We start from the raw sequence: 12,474 nt of genomic DNA, 5'->3' as shown, positions 1-12,474 counted from the left end.
TTTTATAGGAAGGAATGGGGGGTGGTCACTTCAGACTATTCTGCTACTATACTCTACTAGGATTGTCCCTGTACTGATGTATGGAGTGTACCTTTGGGGCCATAATTTAACAAAAGAGTTAAATCTCTTTAAAGCCAAGATGTTGTGAATACTACTGAGAATGCTAAGAGCTTGTCTGTTGAACTTCTACGTTTAGAGTTCAATATCAAAGGTACTACGGCTGAGTTTATATCTAGGGTAACAATGGGCTATGTGAAATTACTGTCTCTCGATAATGGTACCATTATGGTTAGTTTCCATAGCGCGTGTGTTGGCCTGGATCAATTTGAGAGTATGTGTACCTTGGCAAAGTTAGTTAAAATCTATACAACTTGGTTCTCAACCTATAATAGACACAATAGTGAAGACAAGCAGCGATCTCGTAAAGGATGGCTAAAAAATAAATAAAGCTGCTATAGCAATGAGTCCAACCTCGTCCAGCTAGCTACTAATGTAAATAGTGGCCCCTTCATACCGTATAGGATGGTGCATGAATCTTTGCCAAGATACATGTTTGCTTATCCAGACAGCCATGTCATCAGACAATATCTACTGCTTAAATGTAATGTGTGCTCTGTAATAGAGATAGCTGGTGCCAGAATTCTGATCACTAGATCTGAACGCTTGTGCCGCCTCTGTGATGTAAATGTTGATAAAACTCTCAAGCATATTTTGACTAATTGTGAAAGCCTAAAGATGTTGAAAAATAGATACGTCAAATCTTATAGTAATGAAATGGACTGTTTGGATGAATCATGTATGTGGAATAAGTTTATGGAAGGCAATGATTCAAATATTATGTATTTTATGGTTACATTTTATATGAAATTTCAAGAAAATTTAGAAAATGTATCAAAAGGTATCTTTTATTGATAGTTGTGCTTTGTTTTATCTACTTATCTTCTTCACTTTGGGTATTTTAGTGACTTACTTGCTTATTACTGTATTGATGAACTGTTTACATTGTGATTTTACTGCCTCCACAGCTATCCTTTTTTATGCATATACACAAGCCATGTTGGCTATGAGTATATTAAATATAAATACATAAATAAATACATTTATCTAAAGGATAATGATATTTCTTTAGTGCCAGTAGTTCCTTATAACACGCCCTACATTCACTACTTTTTTGACAACATGATGTTTACAACACTTGTGGGCATCACAAGAGTTTGGCGGTATTAGCGGTGGTAATATTGCTAAATGGAATTACTTAAATATCGATGATTATGCACAGTGGTTAAACAGGTAGCATTTGGAAATACCCCATGATTTACCATTACCACCATGCAGTCTGCCCAACCAAATGGCAGAAGAGCACAATGTAAGACCGCTGTACATTGCATTTCATAATCAATCCTTTCTTTATTTCTGAATATCATGCGCCATGAAAGAACAATTGTAAATACATTAACACTCATCAACCACAATACAGTAAACAATTACTAAAAAGAGTAACATTAAATAAAAACGACTATTAATTACTTACTTCATTCTGCCATATTCATAAATTACCTTCTCCATAATAACAAGGATTGAAGTTAGAAATGTGTTCAATAGCAGATTAAACCATAGTTCAGCAAGATTCCAATTAAACAATTCTAATATTGAAGCACATTCTATATATTGTGAAAGTCGGAAAAGATAAACCAATTAACACCTGTGGGCATTTAAGCTCAGAACTATTCTCTTTCATTTTGGCCCGGTCATCTTCATTGAAGTAAATCCAATCTGAACTGTGTCAACAATCAGCAATGCTTAAAATGTGGAACTCCTTCCAAGTATCTGTCTACACCCAGAGGCTGTGAGATAGGCAGATGCTTATTAACCGTGCTTTTCAGACTGCCCAAATCTTCTCTTAAATATAAACCCTTAAAAAGATATGTAGCACCACTAAGAATTGATTCTGGATGCTCAGGCATTCTAGCGAGGCCTAACAATGTAAGATGTCTTTAATGTGTTTAAGTAAGGTGATTTCTCGATGTAAAGTTTGACAACTTCTCCTTGCTAATTCACTTAGGGCCCAATTCATAGACAACGTGCAAAGATCCCGCAATGCCCCTGCTCTCCCGCAGAAATCGGCTTTGCGTGCTCTGCGTATTCATGGAATTTAAGTGGCAAACAAACCCAATGCACAAAGAAAATCGAGTGGCCCGTGAAACGCCGCCGACACGCCCCCAGGCAAAGCCAATACAGCCACATATACCATCCTTTGCACCCTCCTCCTCTGCAACATCATGCACCCTGGCAATACTGCGTGCTGTCCCCCCGCAACCAAGGCAGCACCCCGGTGACACTGCATGGGTTCTCCTGTACCTATTAACAGCAGCCCGACAATATGCATATTTTTAATAACTGTAGTTGGGGCCTGGTAAATCTGCGTGCGAACCCCCGTAAACTGTGGCTGCACCACGCTAATCTGCATATGCGCACCCCTAACTGCGGTTGGCACCCCAACCTGCATTTCCTCACCCCTCATATCCCGATCGGACCTTACCTTTGTGCTGTGATTCGCAATTGGCACTTTGTAGATGCTTTCATGTTGCGCATGTTGCGCTGTGCTCAGGAGCTTTGCGTGCTGTTTTCCCTGACATGACATTGCACGGTCAAATCCATGAATACGCTTGGTTTAGTGCAGTGCTGTGCATGCGCTTTCCTCGCATGGCCCATCCCTCGACACGCCTATGTTCTTGCTCGTTCTTCCTCATTCTGCATGGGGAAAAGGGAATATACATGTTCTGCCCCCTATTTAAATCAGTGCACAGGCCTGAACCACACCCTGCGTGGAGTGTCGTGCATAGCGTACGACAGAACCCAAAGCCTTCACTGACCTGCACAAAGTCCCCGGAAGTTCCCGAAAAGGCCTGCAAAGTCAATTCCATGAATCGACGCAGAGGGTTTTGCGCGCTGAATGCGCTCAGAGTCAATATTCAGCTTGCCTAAAATTCCATGAATCAAGTAATTTCCACCACCTCATTTTTCTATATCATACATCCAAATCTCTAAGGAACAAGTGCAGTTAGGTCAGCTATGTATGTTAAATCCAATTCAGCATGTAAAATATATGTTGCATAAAAGGATGGGATCCGCAAAAGCTGTCAGTCAAAAAAAAACTACGCTCTTTGTAGCAGAGCTGGATGCGCACATCCCTACACAGAATCCCTATAAAGTCCCACTGCAAGGCTCTTGATCATGTACACTTAAGTCATGTGATTAACATTACAGCTTCCCCTATTCTTAGAGAGCCTAAACATGCCACTGTTCATCTCCTTCTTCTCGCATTCTCTTATTTTGTGGCCTGATTATCTGTTGTTACTTCTGAAAGCACTCCGTTATGCATCTGTATTGTTGTATACCTCTGTAAAGCTTGAAGCTAGTGCGCGCTCAATAAATACCATAATAATAATAATAAAAAAAATGCTTCTCTATGACAGTGACATCAACAGAATTAACAACAGCAGAAACAACACAAGCACCAACGACAGCAGAACCATCAACAGGTAACTGCAAGTTCCATCAGATTATATTTTGTAAGGATGATGATTGTTTATGGTGCTTGGAACTGTAAATGCTGGGTGCTGAAGACAGCATATTATATAGGGGCTGTGGGCTTGGGATCTTAGTATGAAAGTGAAATCAATTTGATGGCTAAAGGTGAGAGGCTTGATGAGCCTATGACCAAATCAACAGTGGATACAATGATGGGTTAACAAAGGGAAGCAGTGGGAGGCTTTACAAAGATGAACAAATGAAGGAATGGATGGATGGCCACAACTAGATGGATATGCCAAGAATTGATCTACAAAGACAAGGACAGATGTGGATGAATGAGTGTAAGAAGGTAGTGGAAATGCATTGATGGTCACAACTGGAATGCAGATTGGGCAGAATTGAGAAAATTGAGAGCAATACCACCACTAATGAACCTGGACATATGAAATGAGAGCACGTCATCCCTGACCTGATTCCCATCCACTGACTTGTGTCAGAAACAAACTTAGATAATTCTATCTGAAATCCATATGCATGGCCCAATCTCTCTCCAGATACTCCTGCGTATTCACTTGGATCCTCCAACGCCCACGTAGTTATAACAGCCACTTCCAACCATCCCGCAGGCCGTTTTTCACCCAAGCACCCAAACTCTGCATCAACCTCTCTGGCACCATCTGAGACTTATTAATTCAAGAAAGACATCAAGGCTCGGCTTTTCTCCTGCTATCCGAATTCCATTTCGATTCTCATGTTTTCCTGCTTTGGCTATTGTTACGGCCAATATTTTGATCACCTGGTACTGTGACCCAAGCAATATTGTAATATGCACAATGCACATGTTATAAGTAAATAAATAACATGCGAGAGACTCCTGATGATGAAAGTCACCGTATCATTTTCTATCACTTTCAACAAGTATATCCTTGATAACAAACTGATCGCGATTTTAGGGTTGGGATCTGGTTGAAGGAAACACTAAAGCCCTTCACAGATTTTGCATCCATAGGAGACAAGAAGAGTTATCAATAATTCTCACAGAGAGCCTGACCACTTCTAGCTTTACAAATGCGGTAAGTCAAAGCAGCAACCAAGCCCCCCATTCCCATACCCACAGAGATGCATTTTCTAGTTATGAAAGAATGCATGGTATATCTGTGACAAGAAAGTGGGAGGTTGCCTTAATAGTTTGTGTTCCACCCGAGAGGTCTACTGCTATCATCATTTGGATATGGGCATGACTTGTGGAAAACACACAAACACATAAGGAAGCGGAACAGCATTACCCTTGGACCCCTCCCTTTTTGCAATCCTCACTTATGACTTTTACGATGATCCTCAGAATATTTTCACAGGAGTTTTCTTTGCCTATCTTCCCAGACTACTGTAGTTCCTTATCTAACCCTTCCCTTAATTATGTAAGGATCAGCAGCGACCCAGGACCTCCTGATTGTTTCGTTCTGTGAAACAGATGGGCTGCAGCTGGGTCGTGTCCATTCAAGGAGCTTCCAGCCCACAGTTGGTATGCAGTGTAGAAAGGGGAGGAGAATTGGTGGACTGCTGGCCCCTAAAGCATCCAGCAAAGCCGAATGTTTCAGGGGACCATGTTGATCTCTCTATAGATGCAGCATGCACAGCTCAGTGCTAGAGGATGGCGTCTTTTCGTGGACTGTCTTCAGGAATGTGACATCATGAGAAGGAAATGCACATGACCTGGGAAGAATGCAGGCAGGCTGGTTAAAGAGACATGCACACCAGGTAGGTAGTGCAGTGGTTCTGCTTGGGATTTTCTGAAGGTTTCTCTAGTGGCTATGCAATCTTTGCCGCTGCAGTATGAATGCTGAATGTTGGCGGAATAGGTGATCCCTTTCCCGTTCCCCAGACAGTGAGAATTTCACAGAATCTCTGCACAGATCTGCATACTCCAGTCATAGGAGTAATTTGAGGCATGTGTGGAGCAGGCATTACAGGGACACTCTGTGACCAGTCCGCTCCTTCCACATTCATTCATGATGGGGGGGATCCACTTTCTCCATCCGAGCATCCACCATGTGGAACTCTAGCCCTTCTAGCATTCGCCACATTGAAGACCACCTCACCCTCCGGAAGGCATTCAAGACCTGGGTCTTCCCTTCTGCATCTTGACAGACCTAGTCCAACTCATGGTGAACTATCACCCCCAGACTGGCAGGTGGGGGCTCCGATAAATCATTTGAGGAGACAACAAAACAGTACCGAGCACCAAGCACGCACAGAAAGGATTCCAGTCAATCCGCATGATATGATCTGCTTTTACTCATCGCAACTACACACCAGCCATGACTCCCGGGTACGTATCGCACTCCATCTCAATGGAAGAAAGCTGTGTCCCTGCCGGAGCATGACCACCCACACTCATACATCTGAAACAATCCACTGCTCATACTCACATTGCACACCACCTCCTTCGCTAGAATGCAGCTAAGTCCCACAAAAAAAGTGGTCTAGTTGGGTACATAGTGAGTCTCCTTGACTCGCCTACTCTCCAGACAGCCCATCTCAGCATCCATACACCAGCCAGATATCCATTGGTCTCTAGCAAGGACTTAGCCACCCCTACCTACCTTCATACTGGCTAAGATGAGCACACGCATTCTAAAATCCTCTTAGAAGTTCTCATACCTTGGACTTTCGTCCTCCAAGGGCGTTCACCCACAGCACTTTGAGGCCCTACCAATGGCACTCGGCGCTATACAAATGCCATATAACATAACATGACAATACATAACATTCACTTAGAAGCACCAGATCCCATAGATGGACCAGATACCCTCCTCTGCTGTCCATAAAGGTGGAGGGGCAGCTAAAGGAGTACCTGGTTCCTCCCGCCCCAGAACAGAGGAATGTGGCAGCTGCAGTAAAGGAAGAGAGAGCACACTGGCAGCAGAAAATATGAGTTAAGGAAGAAGATCCAGATGCTAAGGGATAGTGCATTTCAAACAAGAAGTCACCTTGCTAATGTATGGGAACATTGGATTTGCCAGATGGCAAAGTGGAGGAAGAGAAAAGGGATTATCTCAGCAGATATGATGCTATCTCCTCAAACACATTTCCGGTCTTACTTTCAGGTCAAAAAGCACTTAACAGGTGATGGGTGGACCTAGAGAAGACTATAATCCTTGCATTCCAATCAAAAAGGTATCCGGTCCAGGATATGGCCACCTATCTAGCAGAGAATGTCAAGGTGGATTCCATGATCCACCATTTTACAGGGAAGGCGTCAATGTGGTGTTCCTCAGGGGTCTAACCTTTCTACCTGGATGTTCACCCAATACCTGGCACCTCTTGCCGACTGCATCGCTGCTCACTGCTCCAACTTTTAGTGTCATGCGGATGACACCCAGCTCTCCTTCAGGCTCCTCTCGGCCACCTCTACTCCTTCTCTCATTCCAGTTGTCTGTCCACAATTCAGGAGTGGTGTGCTGCCAATAATCTCTGACTTAATGCCAGTAAGATGAAGATCCTCCTCATCGGAACACCAGCTCCCTCCTTTCCTTTCTCGCCCTGGCCGCCCACTCTGGGACCTCTTCCTGCTCCATCTGTGAGGCTAAGAACCTTGGGGTCATCTTCGACTCCACCCTCTCCTTCTCTGCTCACATCTCTGACATCACTAAGAAGTCAAACTATCAGCTGCACCTCCTCAGAGGTATTCTTCCTTTCCTCACTTTCCCCCAGAAGCTCACTGTCTCCAGAGCTCTGGTCCTCTGTAGACTGGACTATTGCAACAGCCTCTTTCTAAATCTTCCTGCCTCTGCAACTTATCCAGAACAGGACTGCAAGACTTGTCCTTGGCCTCAAGCCCAGGCATCGTATCTCTCCAGCTCTGAAATCTCTTCATTGGCTCCCAGTGGTAGCAAGGATCAAGTTCAAGACACTCTGCATCGTCCACAAGGCTTTCTGGAGCCTGTGACCGGACTACCTCCAACTGTCTCTTTCTAAACATCTCCCTACTCGAGCTCTCCGCTCATCCACCTCCAACTCTCTGAGGGTCAGTAGTCTTTCCAAGCAGAGAGTTGGGGGCAGATCTCTATCTTTGGCTGGGCCCTCCCTCTGGAACATCCTCCATGCCTCTCTAAAACTTGAGCAGAACCACCTCCGGTTCCCGAAGCAACTCAAGACCATCCTCTTCGCTTCTGCTTTCTCTCTTCCTCTCCCCTGCTGATGACCTGTCTGCTCCACACACTGGTCACCTGGCCACCCTCTGAACTTGGGCCCAGGTCCCTGCATGTCCAGTTGCACCTTGCACTGCCCCTTGCCCCCCCCCTCCCCTCCCAGCACTTGTGGTCTGTATCTGTAACCCTACAGTCCCTTCTCTCTGCAGTTATTAGCCACCCATTGGCCGAACTTTCTTATTTACCTGCACTGAGCCGCCTGCTGGCTGCACTTTTTGAATACCTGCACTTCTACTCCCTCCCCCACCCCCTTGGCACTTCTCCCCTTCCACTTCCCTGCACTTGCGCGATCTGAATGACACAAGGCCTAGTAAGGACGTTGTTTTGTCCTCCCTATGCTCCCCATCTTGTCTTGTCGCGCCTAGAAACACGTGTGTACAGGTGCGTTATAAATGCCATATCATATATCATATCATATCATGATTGCAGAGGATAAGGACTCCAGAGATGTGATTAATGCAGTCATGAAGGGTTATGCAAGATCAAACCTCTCCTTGCAATCATGAATGTTCTTAGTCTACTAGCGCAATCTGCACTTAAGGCTGTACAAAAGATTTATTCTTTCATGGAGGAGGAAGCAGACTGTTAAGACTCTTGTCATCATGGAATGATAGGTGCATCCGATGTCAGACAGTGATGGACGCAATTCCAGCTGCAGCTATATCAGGGAGTGCAGCAGTGGCGGCCAGATGCAATCTTCATATTCAGGAATGAAAGACAGCTGCTGCCCAGAAGAATATGGATCCCGCATATACCATTCCCGGGACAGATGTTCTTTGGACGCGACTTGGATGGAATGATAAAGAAGCCATTTGAGGACAGATAATATTCTTACCCTTTCCAAGGAAAGCAGGTGTCCCTTGGAAACAGCCATGCAGGTCTAAGGTATGCCAAGTGAGGCGATCGCTGCCAGGGAGATGTAGATCCTCTCTGAGCAGAGGTCAGCATGCACCATCTACATCCACTGGTACTGGAAAACCTTGAGCCAGACTATCCATCTCTGGAAGAGTTGAACCCGGTAGGAGGCCTTCTGAGGGCTTTTACATACCAGTCGAAAGTGATGGGGTTTGATCCATGGGTCTGCAGCATCACCGAGAAGGGACACAAGGTGGACTTCTCAAAGACTTCTTCTTTGTCAGGAGTAAAACGGTGGTCCCAGAAAGCAGGGAAAGGGTCTCTGCCTTATTCCAGAGTATCCAGAATCTATTGTAAAGGGGAACAATCATCCCGGGACCTGGAGCAGAGAGGAACTAGAGGCTTTTCTCTAGGGCTCTTGTGCTCAATTTTCTTGCCTCAACTGGTCTTCCTTTGACTCCTTTGAGAGTGGGGCGAGTATGGTGAACAGAGCGCTGCATGAGGGTTACACCAGGGTAGGGCGCATCAGAACCACTGGTTGCTCTCACCCTCCCACATACCTAAAGGCAAGTCTGCGATTGAAAAGTTTTGCACACACGTTAAGTTTTTGCGTTTACCCAAAAAATAGAAATCCAGTGGAATCAAAAATAAAATTATTACTGGGGACCGGTGTCATATATAGAATGTAAGGATAACATAAAAGAGTGTATAGTTCGGAAGAACTAAGGACGTAGACCATCTCCAGCACATCGTTAGTATGCAGTCTGCATGACAACATGCACGTATCAGTCCAACATTACATGGTTCACCCATGGCAGTCATGTTAATGTAGTCAGAACTGACAGACAATCATAACACATCATCCAAGCAATATACACATGGCCTCGACACACATCCATCACCACTCACCGGACAATCCCTCAACATTGGCAGGTCTGCCACACCTTGGAACTGCTCCACTTCAATGAAATCACTAATGATCACTTCATGTGGAGTGAGTTCATCGTTCTCTGGTGACCAGAGTAGAGGCGTACTTGCCAGCCAGCTTAACTTTGGCTCAGCGTTGGAGGTCATTCCAACGCTTCACCACCTCACCAGCTGTGCGCCTCTCATTGCCCAAGGTGCTTATACGATCCACGAGGCACTGCCAGTGGGCCATATGTTGAGCAGGGTTATGTGTGCTCCCTGCCTGCACCAGCATGTCACGGTCGTGTTCCACCACATAGTTCACGAGGATGTCCAGTTCCTCATCACAGAAATTCCTCTTCCTCGACGTGTGGGACACCTGTGCTGTGTCTTGGGTCTGAGTCAGTACCGCTACAGCACGCTTTTGCTTCTTGCAAGGTGGTGCAGACCCTGAGTGGCTGGGACCACTTGGGTCAGTACGGGCTGGAGTACTAGTGGACTTGCCTATGGCAACAGCCACTAATGTTACGACAGAAGGTCGGCTTGCAGGTATACGTAAATGGATGCTGATGCCAGGACCCTGCACCACACGTGTCTTGGCCTTAGGGACAAGGAAATCTACCCCTGAGTCACTCTGGGCCTGGGCCGGGACCACTGCAGTCCTGGCTGGGTGACCCCTAAGCCTAGGTGGTGGTTTGCTGCAGTTGCCCCTGCAGCTTTCTGACCCGGTTGGGTGGGGAGTATACCTCTCCCTGCATGGACCCTGACACCTGGGACACCTCTGACAAAGCGCTCACTTCAGCCACCTCTGACACCTTGCCCACTTTGCCCACCTCAGCCAGCTTGCCCACCTTTGCCTCGCTTCCCACCTTTTGGCCTCCCAGGCATGGCACTGATGGATTAGTGCAATGGGAGGTGCAGCTATCAATTGTCCTGGGCTATTTGAGTGAGGGGGCAGGGTACGTGATGTAAAACTTACCAGTGTGCTCCAGCAAGGCTCAATGTAACCCGTGGGGAAAAATAAACTGGCCGCGTAACGCACAGGCATCCCAAAAAAGAAAATTACGTGTGCGTGACCCCACGGTAGCCCACCTGTAAAGGAAAAACACCCACGCGTCCGTCCTCTACGAATTGCACATACATTGTAATGTTTTCCACGCACACCTTTATCCCGATCTTGAATGCCAACGCCCAATGTTCTGCACGTGTCACGTAAATTACGCGCTTAGGGCCTTTCCCCTGATTCCACGCTAATGCGCTGTTTGCGCACATGCAGAGTCACTCTCTTTCGGGCTGTCCACACGAGTGACACGGAAGACCCACGCTCCTGCCTAACAGCCCATTTACCTGCCTCCAAGTGCTCTGAGCTCCCTCCTAAAAGCCATCTGCTGCTGCCTGCCCACTATGTGTGCCAGCTGCCCACATGCCCTGCAATTTTGGTGCCTGCTCTAGAGCCATTGCCAGTGCTCCTGTCGTTGTTGGACCTGTGACCACCTCTGCTGATCCAGAAGACTCCCGACGTGCCAGACCACCACTCCACAGCTCAGCCACAGGACCACCTTGCCCACCCACACCCGCCTTGGGGGTTGCCATGTCTGAACCCACGTCATCGTAGGCAAGTGCCAACCACATGGCACCGAGGCAGAGGGCTATTATCTTCGCTGCAAGGGAAGTTGGCATCCTGGTGAAGCAAGTCCTGCGGCATCATGATGCCCTCTTCCACAGACCACCGCAAGTCGACAAGGAAGGACGGACGAAGATCTGGGTGGACCTTGTGGGTGCCATCAACAAGGAGGGGGTGGCAGCCCGCGACTACCAGCATGTCCACAAGCGCTGGGAGGACTACAAAGCCAGGACCCGCAGCAAGGCCCGGCGCCTCGTCAATGCTGGTGACGACCAAGGGAGGCGCCGGGTCCATCTGACCACTGACAACATGCAGGTCCTGGAGCGGTTCTACCCGGCGCTGCACACCCAGGTCTTGGAGATCTGTCTGTAGTCGACTGGTAAGTGTCCATGTGTTGGTGCCCTCAACAGTGCATGTGCATGTTGATGTGTGGTTGGAGTGTGCACCTTGATCTCATGGCAGGTAAGCCTCTTGTACGGATATCTGATTGCATGTCCCAGACAGTGCTGCATGTGAGTCCATTCAAGCATGTGTGACAACAACAGTGATCGTGTAGCAATGTGTGATGCACGGCAGCCTGTAATGACGTGCACATGGTTGGTTTCATGCGTCTGGATTTGGCCATGTGAGAGGTGTCACACATGTGTGCTTCTTCAAACATCATGGACATGCATGGTGTATATGTGCATGTGTCTGAAGAGTGAGTGTGTGACTGGCTAGCACTCCAGGATGGATGTTGCTTGAGCAGTAGATTGTGTGATTGACTCATGCAGCTAAATCAACCTCTTGTGCACTCTGATGTGCTAGCTCCATGGCCTGCTTCATGACTGTCAGCTGATGTGTGTGAGATGTGTATGTGCCATGAGGCATGTGAGGTGAATGCACTGACGTGTGTGTCGTGGAGGTGATGATGGTTGTGACCTTAAACGGTGACACTCATGTACATTTGCTTTATGACAAACAGACATATGTTCAGTACCCTGATGCTTGTATTCAATGTCTCCCTATCGACAGCGACGATGGAGGAAGAGGGCGGAGAAGGCGCTGTGGAGCAAGGCAGCAGGGGTGCCTCCACCAGGCACAGACGCAAGGCTCAGTAACGCTCCCAGGTAGTTTCATCTTCAGGGAGCGAAGAGACTGGTGCTGTGTCCGAGACAATGGCCCCAGCTGCTGAGGGTAGGTCCAAGAGGGTGAAGGTGGTCCTGGACTCCTCTGCAGTGGGAGGGACAGGTGAGCCCGCACAGGGGCAAGACGCTGCGGAAGACGGTGGGGAGGCATTGAGGTTGGTGGGGAAGGAGGAGGCCGCATCAACCCAGCCTGTTGGGCCCGGCGGGGGTGATGACC

General features: G+C 47.2%; 1 protein-coding gene across 25 annotated transcripts in view; it reads left to right on the top strand.

The window, feature by feature from the left end:
* Positions 1-12,474, top strand: part of LOC138503201 (mucin-2-like) — a 1,598,433-nt gene that overhangs the window by 550,214 nt on the left and 1,035,745 nt on the right. For all 25 annotated transcript variants that reach the window (XM_069622774.1, XM_069622776.1, XM_069622767.1 and 22 more), the window contains one exon: positions 3,477-3,542. In XM_069622774.1, the coding sequence (XP_069478875.1) occupies positions 3,477-3,542 (66 nt within the window). The remainder of the gene's footprint in view (positions 1-3,476; positions 3,543-12,474) is intronic.

Source organism: Ambystoma mexicanum, chromosome 11 (genome assembly GCF_040938575.1).
Source record: "Ambystoma mexicanum isolate Mex_15411 chromosome 11, UKY_AmexF1_1, whole genome shotgun sequence".
NCBI lineage: Eukaryota > Metazoa > Chordata > Amphibia > Caudata > Ambystomatidae > Ambystoma > Ambystoma mexicanum.
The sequence above is the reverse complement of the archived record's forward strand: the minus strand, read 5'-3'. Positions and strand labels throughout refer to the sequence as shown.